At 35.9% G+C, this 20,722-nt stretch overlaps 1 protein-coding gene across 1 annotated transcript; it reads left to right on the forward strand.

Annotated features, from left to right (window-relative positions):
- The first annotated feature begins 2,357 nt into the window (after positions 1-2,357).
- dlx4b (distal-less homeobox 4b) lies at positions 2,358-15,290 on the forward strand. The gene is made up of 3 exons (XM_066665315.1): positions 2,358-2,867; positions 4,583-4,779; positions 11,543-15,290. Exons 1-3 carry the CDS (start codon positions 2,579-2,581, stop codon positions 11,747-11,749), a joined length of 693 nt encoding a protein of 230 aa, XP_066521412.1. The 5' UTR covers positions 2,358-2,578; the 3' UTR covers positions 11,750-15,290.
- Positions 15,291-20,722: the final 5,432 nt, after the last annotated feature.

The following is a 20,722-nucleotide window of genomic DNA, read 5'->3' on the forward strand; positions in this document are numbered from 1 at the left end:
TAATAAATTTCATTTATTTTTGGACTAAAAATATCTTTGGTTCCATTCCATACACTTTTAAAAAATATCTCGTTATCCCGAAATATACGTTTGAAGCAATAATGGAAAGTATTTTATTTTTACTGAAAATTTATTTTAAAAATTAGGACAGAATAAGAATTACATTTTAACCGATATAAGTATTGTAATAATATTATTAAAATCATGCGTATTTCATTTTTGTTTTAATAGAGTTATGTATTTTCATCAACAACCACACCTTTTTTCTTCACCTAAGTAATCAATAACCACGATGGCGTAACTTTATCATTCATTTGGGAGAATAGGTGAGAAATAACGTACATTGTGACGCAGTTCCTCGTAAGCAAGCTGCATAGAGCAGTTACATGATTTGTTTACATTTAAAGATGGAAAACCAATTGTTTCTTGTGTTTCTAGTAAATTAACGGATTAAATTCGAGGTACGTTTACTATTTTATTTAGATGAAAGCAAGCTGTTTGTTCCTGCGTGGTACATTTTTCTGTTAGGTATCCAATTTTAATAATTTTCTTTAAAAAAGTACAGTGTAAATATTTTTATGATGTTTTTACAACAATAAAGATTTTGTTGCTGTTATTGTAATTTGCGTGAAGTGATGCTGGAAGGGTTTCAGAGCTCTCAAGTCAAGTCAGATTTATTTGTATGGGATGTTTTTTTACAGCCTCATGGTTTCGTGAAGCACATTAAATCCAGATTTAAAACAACAACTAAATGTGAACAAGCCAAAGGTGACAAGGAAAATCTCCATTGAAGCTGGAGGAATAAACCTCGGGAGGAACCAGGGCTCAAGGATCTATCATCCGCTGGTCAAATATATTAAAAACTATTCATTAAACACTGGATAAGTAGAAGCAGCCTTGAGGTCTATGAGTTGTGGATGTCTCTGCCGAACCATTCCCATCATATGTGCAAGTTTTGGTGCAATGGGATGACAGATGCCATAGATACGACGTTGAAAGTGTGGAGTGTTGTGGAGGTTTAGATAAACGATCTAGAGGACGCTCTGTGACAGGAGGGAAGTCGGTTACCCAGAAAAGAGAGATGCTATTATTTCTGTGTGGATTAAACGGTGTAAGAATATTGTCTTGTTATAACAGTCAAACCTGAGTCACAGCACCAACATCTCAGTTTACGACACTTCCACATGAACCGCTAGAAGTACAGTTTTTTTCTAAGGAGATACACATTCCCCCAAAAATGTACAATAAACTAGTAAGTGTCAACCTAGACTTAAAAACATGGAGACCGTGTCTTAGTGCTTAATATTATCTGGATGATTAACCAGAGGTCAGGGGCTTGAGCCAGCAACATGTGATCTAAGTGGACATGTAGTTCACGAGATGAAATGAGATCACCATACAGGGTTTTATACATCAGTAAAAAATTTATGAATATAATAATATAACACTTAACTGGAAACCACGGTTGCCAGAACAGGGCTAGTAAAATTGTTTGGTTTGTCAAATGATAGATCTGGATCGATTGAGACGTCATGATTTTAGCCGCTGACCCAGGAGCAGAGACAAATCGGCTTTTATTAAACAATAAATCTGACATCGATTTTAGAAGAAAAAAAATGCTGTGTGACATCCAGTGTTTTACGTCTTTTACGCAAATATTGATCTTATTTAATTTGAACATGTTCGTGATTTGGTTTGAATAATTTTGGGCATGTCACCAGAACAGTGGAAACCCTTACGGTTTGCTTAACATTGACAAGTGTCAGCATAAATAATGTGAATTATAACGGTCCTAAAACAGAACCTTTTGGAACTCCTCATTTCACTTTTATTTTTTGCCGTTGCTGTATTTCCAATCATGCGTCCTAATGTGGTCTAAGCAGCACTTAGATCCAGTAGCACCAACAAAGATACACAGCTTTGATCGGGAGCCAGAGAGAGGTAATTACTTATTACAACAAGTGCTGTCTCTGTCATATTTCTATTAAGAGATGAACTGTTGAGATACAACGATTTCTAAGATATTAGTTTGACAACAGTTAGTTAAAGAGTTAAAGTTTACTTTTGCTAGAGACTTAATTATAACTAGTGCTTCTTTAAGTAGGTATTTTTGGAAATGTGTGTAGTGAACAGGTTGCAGAACTTGACCAAGAGACATTTTTTCCCGTTCTAACTGCTGAGACGGGGAGAACGCTTTTTTTTCTATAACTACGTTTTGTGCTCTACATCTATCTCCTCTCTGTGAAGCTGCTAATAAGCTTAATGAGTTTTGCCCTCTGGGGCGCGTGACAGCGCAGTGTGAGGGCCAATCAGAGTGCGCGTTCAGCGGAACTGTCTTGTGTGTGTTTGTGTGTGTGTAAGTGTGTGCGTGTATTCTTTCTACGTGATTTTTAAATAAAGATTAACTCGTTTCTGCTTGTTATAACAGCGACTGAGTTTGTTGGTGGATTTTTTCCCCTTGTTTTTCGACTGGGTTTTGATTTGTTTTGCCGCTGACCGCGATTTTCCCGCAGCTCGTGAGCTGTTATTTTTTAGGATGGATCCGCTCTGAGCCGCGTCCTCATGGACTTCTCTTGTAATGATGTCCGTGGGCTTCGTCTCTGACCCCCTGGCCGCTGCTCCGCGCCCGCCTGCTTTCCTACCCTTCTCCACAGCGCCTGACACTGGATTGCCGCCCGCCGCCTGCCCCGTGTCCGGACCCCCCCACCATGAGGCGCCTTACCCCTGCGCGGTTGGTCACTACACGCGACCCCTTAGCTTTTCTTACTCCGCGCACAGCGGCGCTCCCACCCCGCCTGGCTACATACCCTACCCGCAGGGCAACTACAGCACAGCACTGGGGCAACACGGAACATCACAACGCCTTGGTGAGTAAATATTTCTGAAGATCACTGCAACATAGGGACTCCGTACAAAGTCTAAATGTGTTTTGGGGAATGTATTGACTACACACCGCAAAATTCTACTTGTGTAGTAATGCATAAGTAAAGTAATTACCCAACAAAGGACGTAGAAACAAAATAAAGCAGGGTATCTGTGTAAAAGTATAAAAAAGTTTTCTCGGGCCATATACTTGAATAGAACTTAAAATACAACCATCTGAAAATGCTATAAAATAAAACGTACATATACATGAAATATGAATGTATCTTACACACTTCTGTTCATAAAAACTTTGATCGTTAACTATTAAAATTAGCACGCAATAAATAATACGGCAAACGGACAATTTTAAAGGAATTGTTACAGTTGTAAAAACACTTGTACGTCATAATTCAGCCGTTGGCACGTAATTCTCTACATGTTACTGTCAGGTAGCTGCTTTTAGGCTAATTAGTTCAACACTTCTAGAATTAAAACGGTTCAAATTTAAATAGAATTACAAAGTTTTGCAAAAGTTTGGCTAAATGTGGTCATAGTAAATTATATGTTTGACTGAAAATAGCACATTTCTGTATAGCGTGCATTCACTGTGTATTGCTAAATTTAATGTATTGGAAAAAACATAATTCGTGGTTTGTGTAAGTGTTATGGCTCATGATATAATTTATATGATTTAAAATATATATAAATTGCGTAGAATGTTCCCTAGAACATATGTTTGCCCTCTAGATGATGTGTATAGATATCAAAAATTATTTGCATACAATTACACAAGTACATGTTTGGGTAATTCAGTGAATATAATGATAAAATACAAAAAGAGTATTTAACAGTAAAATGTAATACATACACAAAAACATACATTTCGGGAACTAAACTAGGAAAAATGTAAACGCCAAAAAAGCAGGGATGAATATTTATTTTTCGCTTTATGAATGCATAAAATTGAAACAAAAAAATAAAAAATAATGTCGGCAAACACCTTAATTAAAGGAGAAGGAAAAAAATACGTACAATGAATGCTGCTACTGATGACAGATTGTGTTTGAGGCTGCTGTTGTCAGTGAAATGCTCCAGTGTTTGCGGTATTTTGATGTATTTAGACAAAGAGAAGGGATTATATGTAAATAGCCAATTAAAACCCTCTTCTTCTTTTTTAGTTCAGCGTATTGTAATTATTAGTGCAGTGCATTTATTGCGGTCTTGTAGCGTTTTAACACTAACCATTATTAATATTGTGTCTATACGTTATTATATCGCATATCTGCTTTGGTGTATATAGAACCTTTGCATAAACAGATGTTATAATTAGATTTTCATATGTCAACCACAAACTTTATATTATTATAATTTCCTGCTTTTAACATTTAATTACTAATACCTCCTTTTAAACATCATCTTTAGTGCAAAACTGTTGATACTCATAGATAAATTAAAATGCCACGTTTTCTCATCCAGCTGGGCTTGTTTATATTTAAACTGTGTAGATGTCTGTTTTCGGTAAAGAATATTTCACTTATTTTCACACAGAATGTCAACAAAACCTTCTTTGAACGTTTGCGCAGGGCTTTAAAACGCTAAATCATTTTTTGCGAGCTCGTAAATCAAACTGGGTGTGGTGCATAATAAGTGCATAACCCATGTGTAGACCGTATATTAAGAGTGATATCTGACTGTAATATTCTGCCCTGTCTCTCAGGGGGGAGGGAGTTGTCTGGGGAGCCGGAGGACGGACCCCCGCGGGTCGGAGGGAAAGGTAAGAAGCTCCGCAAGCCCCGCACTATCTACTCGAGCGGACAGCTGGCGGCGCTGCAGCAGCGTTTCCAGCAGACTCAGTACCTTGCCCTGCCCGAAAGAGCGGACCTGGCCGCCCAGCTCGGCCTCACACAGACACAGGTAAACTCAAACTGCCGTGGAGGTGGGCCCCACCATCTTATCCCAAATGAAGACCCTACTGCATTTGTACTGAGTTTAAGCATCACCCTCCATTAAAACTATTGCTAAAATAAGGCCTACTTCAACTGTAAAAGTACCTTTTCAGAACTGGGGTAGAATGATAAAAGTTGCATCTTAAAATATTATTTAAGAACTGAGTATATTTCCAGTGCTCTGAAAATAAATCACTCAGTTACTCTGTTATGGATTATTTTTGTTCTAATTGAAAAGGTAAAACCCCAATGTTGCTGGTGTAACCCACTCACAAAGGAGCACAGCAACAAAGCACCATCAGGTTAAACACAGTATACACTCACTTACTCACTGTCGGTAAGCGCCTATCCAGCTGAGGGTCTCGGTGGATCCGGAGCCTACCCGGAATCATTGGGCACAAGGCAGGGACACAACCTGGAGGGTCACACATTATACAGAATAATTCAAATCTAATTTAGCAAACATATGAATGTTAATATATTATTTATCTAATCTCTCTCTCTGTCTCTCTCTCTGTCTCTCTCTCTCTCTCTCTCTCTCTCTCTCTCTCTCTCTCTCAACATAATGAATAAAACCATAAGTGTTAAAAAATGTTAGAACTGTTCAGCAAAATGATCATAAGTGTCTGCAGTGTTCTGGGATTCTGTAGGAATTCTGAACACTTCACAAATGTAATGTTAACTCATTGCTTAAGAGATTTACTGAGTTTTTAATGAACCTCTCCTGCCTTAGGGTGCCACTAAGCAGTGCCCCATGTTGCCTTCTGAGTGTATTGAATGAATTGTGCATTCTGTCAATGCCGAAGAACATCTTAATGTTAAAACGTGTCTTTGTTCACACAGTAGAGCACATAAAGTGAAATTTAGCATGACTCCATTCCTCTATTTTATTGACACTTTGATTTGGAATACAGTTCTGAAGCTTGACATTGAGAGGTGTGGGAGACACCAGAGCGGCCCGTGGGTTGAACTAAGAAAACATTATTAAAATAAAGACAGAAAAGGGATTAAGAAGTCAATATTACTGACAGTGTAAATATTAGTGTATAAAGTACTTTGTAACTGCGTAAATCTGTTAATCTCTGCTATTTATTTTCTAAACCCCAAGAAGTACACCAACAAGTCACTCCGGTAAAGCAGTCCATAGAATAATGTGTTTGTTCAGTTCCAGTAGTGAGTTTACAAGTGTGGAACAATACTAGAATGTAAAGATCGTCAGCTGCTTTAACTTTTGAAAACATTTAAGTTAAACATGTTAGTGACCTGTTACTCGTTGTCTGTGATAGTCAATGTTTAAATGAGCATTTAAACTGATTTGGAGATTATTTCAAGTTGTTCATTGTTTGGTTTTATGATTGAAAAAAGGACAGATTTTACTGTATTTAATACAACTTGGATGCTAAGTAGGAGTAATCCGGTTAAAATTCACATTATAATGGGATGTATATGAATAATTTGAACTTGAATATGAAGTTGGACTTATTAAGTCACCCAGTCCAGGGTGTGTTCCTGCCTTGCGTTCAGTGATTCCCAGTAGGCTTTGGACTCTTGAACAACCTTGAACAGGATAAATCAGTTACAGAAAATTAATGAATTGAATAATATATTATAATTATTATTAGAATGTCAAGAACGTGTAGAATGGCAATAAGAGCTATATTCTCTGGAAAACAGAGATTTGAGATGTTTTTGGGGTCTTCAAAACTCCAACCTTGTGTTAATTGATAAATACATTGCTTTCTTTTCAATTTATTAAGATAGTACCTAACAATCAGGGGAAATAGCTTGATCAATGCAGCTGGACAGTGACGACAGAACACTGTCAGTGGATGAAGTGTATGGCATTTAAGGTGGGGTTTAATGAAATCACAGTTAGTCATTTATTTATCTGAACAATATGCAACACAATACTGTTGACAGGGGAAAAGGAAAAATTACATTAAAAAAGACAAAAAAAAATCCATTTAGGGCTGGAAAGAATTGTAGAAATTTGGGTAATTAGATGAGGCATTGAGTTGGCTGATGAGTTTACTGAATATGATTAAACACAGATTGGGATCCTACATCAATAACACAGTGAGTGAATGATTTTAGAAAAAAAAAAAGACAGTTGATTTTTTTTTTTGAAAATTGCCCCTTGCTTTTGTCCAAGGAAAAATATGTATTTCCAAACTAGTAACTGTATAGGAAAAAGCAAAAGACCTTTTTAGATTTCAATGGAATTCAGTGAAAAAAGACTTTATTCTAAGTAATTTTGCACCATTTCTATTGGAGGCCACTCAAATTATGTATTAAATTAAAAATCCACAAAAATTGAGATACCTGTTTTTTCAGATTCCCGAGATTGGCAATAAATAAATTGCAGTCTACAAATATATATTGTAACATAACTGTAGTGTATTATGTTTTTATTACACGTTATTTTCTGGATGCCTACTCTCATCAACATGCTTCATTAAGCTAAAAATGAACCACTGTTTTGCATAGATCATTCAGTTTTCCCAAGATCTGTTCTCTTGATTGGCCAAGCCTTTTACTTAAGAGCTCATATTCTTGTACTTACCAGTGGCTTTGACCACAGTTTTCACCAGTGTCAGAAGTTAAACGGTCCTGCAGTCCATTTAAAAAGTGTGTTTTAGTGCCCTTTTCGTGCCCTTTTTTAACAATAGTACTTTTTTTTCTTGCTTTCTTGTGCAATAATGACCTTCATTAGGTGTTTATTAGGTTGGCAGCCAAAGCAGTAACTGTTGAAAAGCCAGTGGCTATATTTTGCTTGTCTGAGGTTATGGAAAATGTTGGATTATGGGTAATGTGTTCTGCTTACATGGTTTGATCTTTGGATGCTTTTTGTGGGTGCTTTTGAAAGCGCTGATTTCAAATTAAGAACAGCATGAGGTCAAAGAGAACCCACCAACAAATGCCAACAAACACAAATACACATAAGAATGGTGGCAGTAAGTGATTAGAAATATTTAATTAAATGATAAATAATATTTACATTTGTAATAATAAAAAAGGTTAAATGAAAAAAGTCAAAAAGGTTTTAATAAAATTCTGAGGATGTTTCCTCAACATTTGGTAGCGCTCCAGTCTTTTGCATGCTTGAATCTGGTCTAATGTGTTCACAAAACCCCATTGTCTAAAAAAGCAACTTGTGTTTGTCCTGTATGCTACGGATTTTATTTCTCTCAGAGACAATAAAACAGCCTTTTTGGGGTATTAGACATCAAACATGAAAAGCATGAACTTAGATGAGGATATTGCTCTATTCCTGCTCAATAAGTAGATAATATTGACTCATTTGTGATGGAACTGACTCTAAATTTGGAAGAGCGCCAAGTACATGAAAGTAAACACAGACTGAAAATGCTACAAAGTTACAAATAGGTTTTATGATAAATTAAACAGTGAATAAAAACTTACAGACCCCCCCCCCCCCCACATTCTATTCCACCTTAAAATACACAGAGCTTCTGAAGATAAACAAACCAGGGCACAGCATTTCCACACAATCAAAGACATTCCTTCTCATTTACAGCAGTGTATAGGTTACAAATTGTGTTCAATGTGTGAAGCTTGTGTGTGTGTGCACCACATATTATTATTTTAGAACATATTGATTAGATTTAAAGAGTTAAAGCATTAACAGCATTCTCCACTCTCAGAAAAACTACCACTGTTGTGGTTCCTTCCACAGTAACTGTGTTGGTATACACAGGGGTATGATTGTTTTATATTTAATTAAAGGACATAAATGTAACCGATTTTTATTTAATTAAAATTAGATCTTTAAAGGAACACTAGGTAGTGTTTTTTACTTTAAAATTACAGCTTCAAAATTATTATAATGCTTCTCTGACCTGAAATAGGGAGAATACAACCTCTGTCATAGCTATCCCAGACTCAGCACTGCAGAAGCTGCGCAGATGTCATTTTTTGGAGGAGGGTAGGAGATCACTGAAGGGCCTCTTCCCTCTTGATTTAAGAGTGCTGTAAAAAAATTAAATACACATTGCAACTGTAGGAGGAGCCCAGGAGCAAAAATACTAAATCTTACTAAGTGTTCCTTTAAGTTTTACTTATTTTATACATTCCATTCTAACTCTTTTCACCTTCATGCATTTTGTTTTCTAAAAAAAAATTCTAATGATAAACGCCTAAAAATGCAATATTCATTTTAGGAAAGAGAATGTAGTTTTAGGGAACACAACTGATCCTAAATACTGATGTTGTAATTCCGGTTGTATGTGAATGAATGTGTATTACAACTGTCAAAAACTAGCAGTCAAAAAAAGCTATGACATTTTGTAAAATCCAATACAAACATAAGTCTGTGATTTGTTATTTCTCTTGAGCCTGTAATTAGCTGACAAAAAGGTTCCAGTCCAATGTTTTGGCTAACCAACTTGTAAACCTCTAAACAAATTTTGAATTTCATTCTTGCAACACTTGCAACACACACAAAAAAAAAAAAAAACAATGGGAGAAGGACAAAATAAAAGTGAAAAGCACACTGTAAAAAAAATCTGTAGAATTCATGGTAAAAAAAACTGGCAGCTGTGTTTGCCAGAACTTCATTGTAAAATAAACGGACACGTTTTTGGCAATTATAAATTTTACATTTAAATTTTACATTAGCAATAAAACAAAGATCCTCCAAAGCATTAGTTGTTGCAAGCAAAGATGGGTTTTGACAAACTTTGGAAAACAAGATATTAGACAGTTCAAAGCTTCAAAAGAAGCTTTTTATATGAAAGATTGCAAAACATTTTCTTTCACAACTTACCGTACATAATATTATGAAAAGATTAAGCGAATCTGGAGAAATCTCAGGCAGTACAGAGCAAGGCCAGTCAAATGTTCCTGACCTACAAAACTGCATGAGAATCTGACATGCTATTGTGATAAATATAGCCACATGGGCTCAGGAGTACTTTAGAAAAATGTTGTCACTTAACACTGCATCAAGAAATGCAACCTGACACTTTATTACACAAGGAGAAAGCCATATATCAATTGCAGAAATGCATGCTGAGTTCTCTGGGCCTAAGATTTTTTTCCAGGGGGTCCAAAAGACATTGGAAACTTGTGCTGTGGTCAGATGTGTCCAGTTTTCAGTTTGTGTCCTGGAAAAAAATGTTCTTGAATTCTCAGTGCTAAAGACAAAAGGGACCACCCAGAGTGATGTAAGGTGATAGATGCTAAAGGCAACATTGGTGTGGGCATGACTTGCCTAGATGTGAAGGTACCAAAGCAGAATGGTATATTGGAATTTAACTGATATATTTTCTGCCTAAAATGTGATGTCTTTTCTTGGGAAGTCCAGGATTACTTCAGTAAGACAGTGCCAGGCCTAATTATTTTTAACAGCATGATGCTTGTGCGATCTGTCTCCTACTGAAAAAGTATAGTGTACCATGAATAGGAAATCAGAAAACCTCAACCGCAAACATTAGAACAGTCATACTGATCTAGGACAATTGGGCAAAAGATTCACTTGCGGAACTTCAACAAATAGTTTGCGAATGATTAAAATACGTGATTAAAAGTAAAAGTCACGTTAAAAAGTGATAAAGATGCAGCTACATTTTTGACTGAGCTGCAAGCATCCAATTCATGCAAAATACAGCTGCTCAGTGAAAGCATTTGATATTTTTCTTTGTACTTTTGTTAGTTAAGTAAATTTTTGTAGAGTTAACGAATCACAGATTCTAGTTTTTGTGGCATTTTGTTACTGGTTTGTATCCCTAAAGCATATTTAATAGATTCTGCAAATTATGTCTTAAAGAAGTTCTTCTTTAACCCTGCCATTGCGCAATCTAAAGACCCTCACCCCATGCAGCTTCAAAGTAAATTCATACAAAAATAATTCCTTGCTTTAAAAAATTGTGAAAATATTTACTGTGTTCCCACTGAAAACTCTCTAGGAGTACTTTCCCTAACATTATTTTGAAGATGAAGATTTATTTGAGCTGTGCTTCATGTAAAAACACACAGAGGTGTCACTGAGCACTGAACACATTTTTAGCAAAAGTTGTAACCAACAATGGCTCAGATGGCGTTCACTCTTTCCACAAGGTGAAAATAATGGATCACTGATTATCAATTTGTTTAATTTCATTTTTTTTATCTCTATTCATTGTTAGTCATGAGTTTATTTCTCTCCATTCCATGTAGCTAAATACGATTTTAAAGGAAACTATACAGCAAGTCTTCTCTGTTGAATGAAAACAATGCTGTATTGTATTTACCTGTGTTTTACCCAGATCCACAAGAATAAAACGGAAAAGAGCATTGTGTTTGATGTAACATATTTATACTTATGATACTAACATATTTAAATGTAAACATGTCAATTCAAACCATTTTATTATAATGAAAGTTAGCAGCTCTATTTATTTCTTTGCTTGAGTTTTATTCTTTTCCATTGGTTCAGCTCCAAAGCTGTTCTTGCTCTTGTATTCTGTGCATTGCCATTTTGTTTTAAACTTTAAACTTAATATGAAGTTCCAATGTATGATTTGTTGTAAAAGTGACCAAATCCACATACTTCTACACTAAACGTTTTTCCAATATTTGTGCTTGAAAATCAGTTACAGCCATTAGGCAATGCATTTATTTGTTTGCTTGACTGATTATGTAGTGGTTGTTTCCTATTGCTATTTATTTACTTATATGCCTGTAAACTGTCACGTTTTTTTTCTTATGTGTCTGTTTTCCTCTCTTTGCAGGTTAAAATTTGGTTCCAAAACAAGCGCTCCAAATACAAGAAAATCATGAAGCATGGTGTGAGCGGACCTGAGGGAGAACCGCACGGCTCGTGCTCGAGTTCTCCGCCGTTTACAGGGATTGCGCCAATGTGGGACGCTGCGGGGCGCGCGGGGGGCGCTTACATGAACCCCTACTCTTCGTGGTACAACAACACAGAGCCCTTATAGCAGAGAGTCCCCGTTCAGGAACCCTGAATTCTTTTGTCAACTGACCAGCTTCAGTTTTTTTTTTATTAATTTATTTTTCTAACAACATGGACCATGTCCATTTGGCTGTGATTGCTCACTCCTCTTACGTGTGTTATATTTTCTACACAAATAAATATACGTTTAAAAAGGTCCAGACTCAACACACATTAATTATAATATTCAGAGAAAAACTTAAAGCTAAGTGAACTCTGCAGGAGCTTAAATGGATGAAATTAAACTCTTTTGGGCCTAAAACAAAAATAACATTTGCCTTTTTTATGAATTTGTTTTCGTGTTACATAAATATTTTCTCAGATGAATATACACACTTTTAAAGGGAAAATATATCTTGATATGATTAAAGGACTTGGAGAGTCATTTCTCCAAACGATTTGGGAACCCCTGAACACTGACATGGAACATGACAAGTGTGTCCTCTTCATTCCTTCAACAAGTATATTTTTTATTTTTGTACTTTTGTTTAGTTGATTATTGGTGCTTTTCCATTGTTACAAAGACATCTTTAAGGCTTTCTTTGAAGTTTGAATAAAAGGACTGATGAACACCAACCGTTGCCTTACATATCATATCATATCATATCATAGAATGTATTATAGGATACCATTTTCAACAAATGACACAACGAGTGCACAAACATTTTAGTATATTTAATTATTGTAACACTATTTTAACCAAATTTGTGCAGATTGTTGGTTTGTTATATATAAAACGTGTAAAACATTTTAACGATTATTGAGTTTTTACATAAAAACAACTGTTTTGAAATGTGAATCATTTAACTGATTTCATCGCAGTGTCTAAAATAAAATTGTTAGTCTCTCTTTTGCAATTTCACAATTATTACTCGTTTCTGCAGTTAAATGCAGTATAGGGTTTTGCCATACATTCACTAATTTTTTTAGTTATCTAGCTAAATTGTTACACGGAAGTTGTGCAGCAGATACTTTCTTAAAACGCTCGTTCGTTATTTTCTCGTTCCTTTTTAACGTTCGTCGGCAGAGATTGGGTTGCTCTGTTTAGTGGATTCATTTTTAGAAGAATCCTTCCTTCTAACGAGAAACATGCTGCGAAACCTGACTGATGGAAGTTTGTACTGTTTCGCACATTTCAGTTTTTAACGAAGCGAGATGTTTATTCTCTGTCGTCTCTGGAACTGATTTCGGAGAATTTCGGGAACCATGATAAATTGCACAGAAGGGAGAGGCTTCGCTCCACACCACATCACAGTTTTCGTTCTGTGCTCAAGAATGAACACAAATCAAGACCACACAATGTTTCGTTAAAAGAGAAAAATATATAGGTTTACTATGTTTATATAAATTAAACCATAGCGTTTTTGGAAACATATTGAAGCTATGTAACATTCTAAAACAGGACGAGAAGCTAAACTGTCTTTACAGCAAGGTCAGTATGAGGACTTTAGTATGTGCTTAGTGTTTGTTAGCATTTCAAGTTTCTACTCTGATAACGCTTTACAACATTTTTTCAAAATAAGAGCATATTTGAATTCGTCAAAATCAGCGAAGAAAGATTCCGGTAGAACTTATTTAAATCTGTTTTTCATATAAAAATAATTATTGATGTATTATCTGTAAATTTAATACGACTGTGGTAAAAAAAATCAGATGACTTGACAAAAAAGAAAAAGTTGTGAGAATGTTTGACGATGTATGCATATAATTTCACGGTTAATTCTAGACCTATTAAAGCTTGGTAATAAGAGCCACCCCTAGAGTTGTGGGGTCCACTTGACCTGACTTTGACCCGACTCACTCATCAGAGTCCATTCCCCTTGTCTAAACAGACACATTACAAAGGCCTTCTGTCAGTGTGCCCACCACTGAGCTATAGCACACCACAGCACGCACGTATAGGGTCATCATTCTCATACCCTTTTCACTATCTTCTATCAGCTCACATGCTCAGAGAAGTTTTGTTTCAAGGAATGTTTCATGAAACTGATTTGACACTAATGCAACTGCTGGTTACTATTAAACTATTTTGTTATTATTTTATAAATCCTCACAGATGTGTCTTAAGATTATGTATTACATCATTGTTCTTGAAAGATCTGTGTTGTATCTGAGGTACAGTCATAGCAGTCATAAGGTTTGTGGTATGGTTTTATGATTTTTAATTTTGGTTATATTATACTTTTCTGTGTCTACCTGTCACTGATATAGCAAGAAGAATATAATAAACAAATCACCATTAATCTAGTCCATGTAAAGTAACCAAGAATCCAAGCACCTAGTCACTTACCTCTGCGAATGAACTTACGCAAAGACAAGAAATCCATCACGATCCTACATTTGTAAACCCACTCTTCGAGTACCTCTTTATATATCCCACAACCCTGTACTGGATTTGTTAAAATGATGGGAGGATGTTAAGTTGTGGGCCATGGGTAGGGAGGACAAGTGTAACCAAATGAAGTAGCAAAGGCATGGCAAGGCAAATTATAGGCAATTTTACAACTCAAGATTAGAATAATGGTTGGATAGACCTTTCAAATGGGGCAATTACTATCAAGGCAGATTTAGGAGAGGTCTAATGGGTGATGCTGCAGTGGATGGGGAGAGGAAATATGTGAGTGTGGTCTGAGGGACAGAGAGAAACCACCTTAAGTAATTGCCCTTACAATGAGAGTACATGCTTGTTGTATTAAAGGTTCCAGTTACAGTATATCCGCGCAAGATGAACAAAACAATCTCTCAGCAGTAATTACTTTCATTGTTGCGATCTGACAACAAGACTAATTGTTGCCAATACACAGTACAGCATCATTTGGGAGTGGGGTTCACAGTGTCATATCTGTGGCTGCAGTGTTAGTTCTTTGAGTTCTGAGTAGCCTTCTACAGTTCCATGAATAATGCCATGCATCGGGGTCCTGTGGTACTCAAGGGAGAAATTGGGCCTTTTAAGTACATTTCATCGAGATATTTATCTAGCTAAATAACTACCTACTGGTAACTTTCCACTGTATAGTACCTACTCTAAACAGGCTTAGATCTGGAAGTAAGGGAGCTAGTGCATATAAAAGCAGCCCTATTAACCTCTAAAATGGTGGGGAGGTCGAGATTTAGCACCTAGTTATATCTACAAACAGGTGAAGTCTAATACATTCAGTTGTTTGGTTGAGGTATTTGCCTTTTAACCATGACTATGTGTGTTCTGTGCTTAAATTGTGTTGGTGTGTGTTGAGGCTAGTGCTAAGGTAATTGTTAGCAGGCCCAGGCTACAGCTAAGGCTGTGGTTAGCAGGCTGGTGCTAATGTTAAGGTTATATTTAGCAGGGAATCTTTTAGTTGTAAATTAATTCAATAATTATTGTGTTTGCAGGTGGACTCTATTTGTTCACATGCAAGCAACTGGTAAAGGAAAAACCTGCCCAGAGGTTAAATACCTGAGGATTGTGGCCTAAAATTTCCTCCACCAACTTCCATTCATTACTTCAGGATTCTCCTTTCCTGACAAAAGACTTGTTTGACTGTCCTTTTTCTGGCTTTATTTTCATAAAGACTTTTTGAATAAGACCTCAGGCTCACGTGAACTCAATTTGTCTACTTTTATCATTTTTTAAATGTTTTGTATATCAAAGCTGAGTTTGTATTGTCAGGGTAAAGGGAAGGTTAATCTATTATACACGGCATATTCACTGTATTATAACTTCAATGACAATAGTACAAAAAGACATCCTATAATTGTATTGTCTGTGGTATTTGTTCATTTAAAGTTAATTCAAAGATATTCTCATTCCCTGCAATTTATTTAGTGCCAGTGGGGAAAATGTCCAGCTGTGTGTGTTGTAAACTCTGCTGACTTTACTTGGTACCTGGTTGGTTTTGTCAGCCCGGTCTCACACCTACTCATGATATAGTTACATATATAGGGGACTTAATTGTGACAAAATCACAATTATTATGTATGGGTAATTACTATACAAACCCACATATCAGTGCCTGGTGTTATGTGACAGTAACACAAACTCTTCCTAATTAAGGCGTCATTACCCTCCGTTAATACCACTGCCGTATTTTCAATTATGGAAAATAAACTTTACTAAATCATTATTTGCTAAAATATTGAAGCAATAATGGCTAGAGAAATGTCCTTTTCAGTATTAACCTTTTGAAAATTATTCAAAATAACGTTAAGAAATGTTCTCGTTAGAGTTAAAGCTAAAGTAGGACACAAATAATAAGCATTGATTAGGAGAAATAGTATAATAAAATACTTTATGCCTTTGTTGGAATAAGAACCTATGATCTGTAATTCGCATTATGCCTTTTTCTATGTTATGAGTAATGACGCCTGTAATAAGGAAGAGTTTTCGTGTTACTGTCACATTTTTTTTATGGTAATTACCCATACACTTATGATCGTGATATTGTCGCATAAAATGTGGAAAATCTGCAACTATGTCACAAAAAGCAGTCTCCTATATATGTAACTATATCATGAGTAGGCGTGAGACTGGGTTGGGTTTGCACAATAAACCGCCCCCCCACCAAGAAATGTGGTAATGTTAAAGGTTGTTTATATACACATTGAGTAAACGTGGCTCTTTTCATCAGGTCAGATAGATTAATATATTTTAACATATAAGTCTTTAGTCTTTAGTCAAACTCAAAAGTGAGAAGTTTGTGCTGGGTGTCTGCATTTCAACATGTGGACAAATTTCTCTGGCTAATCAACATTCAGTGATGTTTACCTGTCATGTTTAGACCCCACTCTGATTGCTTGGAACCAGGAGTGAGCAGAGACTAAAAAAATTACTCAGGTACCAGCTTTGTCTAATGGAAAGGCAAAGGAGATTATTAGAGCCAAGTTGTATGTAGTGGAAACGCAACATCTCTGCTGCCACTCCAAAATGGTTCCAAGGGTGAAACAGGGTTCATTGGTTCACAGCTGTCAAGGATGCCTCTCTCATTGGCTCTTATTTACATTTTGAGGAGAATGAGGGTACTGAGTGAAGCCCGTTCTGAGGTTTCAACTGGGTAGGCTTGATCAAGCAGCTGCCCCTTGTCTTTTCATGGCAACATATGCATGTTCCAACCACTGCTGACCATCAGCCCAACCTTCATTTGCCACCCCTAGAGAGCCTTTGACATAATTTTCTTGGATATCATTTATCAGCAAAAGGGGCAAGGAGTGAAAACAGCCTCTTTTTTTAGCGACCATCAAAACCTAGTATCACATTCGGAGTTCAAGAGTTCAAACCAAGCCACTGTGCTTAGGGCTTTGCACTTTTTAAGGGTAGTGGCCAAAGCTCTGAGATGACCTTGTTAGCCCACACAGCAGCTCAAGCCTTGTGTCTGCCTGAATGAGCAATGTGTCCCAAGACAGCATTCCCTGGATCTGTACCAACGTGTCAAGGCCACACACGATGTACAAACCAATGAGAAAATGGAATGTGACACGTATGGCCGATGGGCCACTGCATTAAAAAAGATTGCTGTAGATATTATGAAATATCCAAATGGGATAAGATTGGGATAAGGATAATGGCTTGCTAACAAAGCTATTTTTATGAAGATGACAGAATAATCATCCTATAAAGGGAATTAAGTGGCCAGACAGGTTTTAATGTGTGAATATGACTCTTCCGTCTCTTCTGTAGGTAGGGTAATTCAAACTCACAGAATAGCAAGGCAGACATTAGAAGATCTTCATGACTAAGTTCACGGCTATGCCCTGAAATGACTCACTGCTGACCAGGCAACCATCTTGACCATCTCCATCAAGCACGCCATTGAGCGAAGCCTTCTGACAGCTAGTGTCTTCTCGCGACAGCATCCATCTCTCACTAGCTTTTCATCAGTGGCTTTCGTTCCAGCTTTTTTTGGTTCCAAGATCTGACATTATCATTTCATATGAGACCACACAAATGTTTTCACACACTAAAGCCTCAATTGACTTTCTGTAACCCTGACTAAAACATTGTTTGGGACTTCTGTGGGAACTGTGATGAGCATCTGCCTAAACATGGGCCTACTTTTTATTCCTTTTGCTCTCATTTATTTTGCCAGCACAGAAATTAATGTTTTCCATGATGTCATGAGAGAGAACAAACTTCAGGTTACAGGATTGCATGCAGAATTTCCTGTTTTTCCCAGCATGGACTACAAAGAATATAGCTTCACATGGGAGACATGTAAATGAATTCAACCTAAATTTGGTTAAGTAGCCAGATTTCTGTGTTTCCTTAAATGATAAAGACTTAAAAATATGCATTCTTGGTTATTTAAAAAATATACATTTCATTCATCTATTTGGATGCTTTTTTTAATTAAAATGTAAAAAGTATATATAAATCAAGATGTTTTTGCATTTCAACTCAATCAACAATTAACTAATACACAACAAGAATAAACTATTATGACATAACTCACTAAAATTGTGGGATGTTAGTGTTTTGAATTTATATACAATCCCATTTCTGGAGCAGTTTTGACATTGTGTAAATTTCAATAAAACAATCTGTGATATGTTCATTCTCTTAACGTTATTTAATTAATAAAGTTCAAAAAAGAACTATCCAACATTTTATGAAACCAACTTAAATGTATTTTGTAAATGCAAGCAAATGTAGACTTTAGCCTGTAGTACGCTGCAAAAAAAGTTGGCACAGGGGCAAAATAAATGTGAAATGTAAGTAAAATATTGACGTTACATGGTTTCAAAACATTCCACTAGTTATAATGAATATAAAAGATTTTAAATATTTATCTATGGGACATGGCCAATCATTTTGTGCCAAACATTGGAAGGAAATAAATCAAAGATGGAAAAAAAAGAAATGCTATACAAAACAGCGAACCACCAAGGGTACGTAATATTGTAAAGAGGTTCAAGAAATTCAGAGAAATGGCTGTGTAGTGCAAACCAGACACCACTGTGCTATTTAATCACGCTACTGTGATTAAATATTGGTATATAAGCATGGACTTTAGAAAACTCTTGTCACATACAGCAGTTAGTCACTGTATCGAGAAATGCAACCTGACCTCTTTCGTAAGGAGAAAACCATGTGTCAATTCTATGCAGAAATACTGCCTAGTTCCCAGGGCCAAAGCTCAATTCAGATGATCTGAAATACTTCAGGAAACTTGTGCTATGCTCAGATAAATCCATATTTAAAATGTCAAGTTCTCTGGGCCAAACACATAAGAGAACCTCCAATGTTTTCAGCGAAAGCCAATATCCGTCATGGTATCGGGATACATAAGTGACCACAGCATAACTGACTCGCATACGTGTGATAGTACCCTTCATGTAGAGGTGATGGAGAGAGACACATGCTGCCTTCAAGGTGATGTGTTTTCCTGGAAAGTCCATGGTTATTTCAGCGAGTTAATGCCAGGCTTCATACCTGTATGTGTTCCAGCAGCATCACTTTATAGACGCAGTGTGCATGTGTTTGACTGGGCTCCACTTACAAAACTGCAACAAGTTTTTTATTTATTTATTTTTTATTATTTAAAATTTTTTTAAATACTCCTGAAGTTCCCAAACATTAAAGTCTAATTAAAAGGAAATATTTAAATGTAATTTATTTATTTATTTATTTAAAAGGTCAAGTTGTCCATTTAAAAAAAAAAAATTACATGCTAATTTCTATTGTATTTTACAATAAATCCCAAAATGTCAGGAAAGTGGGATGTTTATAATAAGCAATTAATCTTGTTATACAGAAAAGCTGAGTTTTAATGTTATTCTAATACAAGGGGCTAATAAAGAATTTCAGCTCAATATGAAACACCAGAATTCTCAAAATATGTATTGAGACACACACACACACTCCTCCCCGATTTTCCCTTTATTTTGCATGTGGTCCATCAAAACAATTACGTAATGCATTAATTAATTAATTAATTAATTAATTATCATATTGTACATATCATTGAGTGTGAATAAATACAGCATACGTAGTTTTATTCATTATCTGCCAATGTATGTGAAGTAACGAATACTGTAAATAAATAAATGAAATTATTTGTTGCCCTAAAAGTCAGCAACCTGGTTGTACTTGAAATTCCACTTTGAAAACAAATGAAAAACATTGGAGCATGTACATGGACGACTTAATACGTAAATTCTAAATCATATTTTACATTGTATTTACATGTACTAAATAAACGATATTTCTATTTGTGCGTCATATTTGCTAGTTAGAAGCTGGCCTACATGAGAATTGATCACTTGAATCAGTTAAAGGGACACTTCTGAGCTAATTTCACACGAGCCAGACACAGAGATAAAGGGATATTATTTTTATTTTTTTTATTTCATGTATCTGACACACAATACCATGTCTCATATATTTGTGCGTTGACTAAAAAGCACCTGTTTGATGCATTATAAGCTGACTTTGCATTATATCATAATACAAAATCCACCCACATAGTCTGTGTGTGTATAAATATGCCCTCTTAGATTATATCACTTTCACACTGACTTTATAAGCATTGTTTTTGGCAAAGCTAGTCTTACTCTGGCAAATCTGTGTGGAAAATGTGTTTTCACTAAGAGTTATGGGAAATAAACGTTTCATCTTCCTTAATACGCAGGTCCCCAGGTGTGTTCAAACCTCCTGTTTGAACATAACTCCAGCTCAGAACTGGTTCTTTGGATCACATGTTTTACAAGCAGGGAGAAGGCTAACCTGTGCCAGACGGGGGTTACCACTGGCCTAAAATATATTTAGTTATTGCATTAAGATTAGAGATGAGGAAAAAAGCAAATGTTACAAACCCAAATATTTCATAAGATGCAAGATAACTGATATTAACAGAGTGGGGTTTTCATAAACCACTATAAAGTGAGATTTCTACTATTATATTTGTATAATAATTACAATATCAATAATTTTCGCAATATAAAATGTTTCAGTAAAAATGTTTTTAAACACAGTTTCAATAGTTCAGTC

The sequence above is a fragment of the Hoplias malabaricus genome, chromosome 3, assembly GCF_029633855.1.
Source record: "Hoplias malabaricus isolate fHopMal1 chromosome 3, fHopMal1.hap1, whole genome shotgun sequence".
Lineage (NCBI taxonomy): Eukaryota > Metazoa > Chordata > Actinopteri > Characiformes > Erythrinidae > Hoplias > Hoplias malabaricus.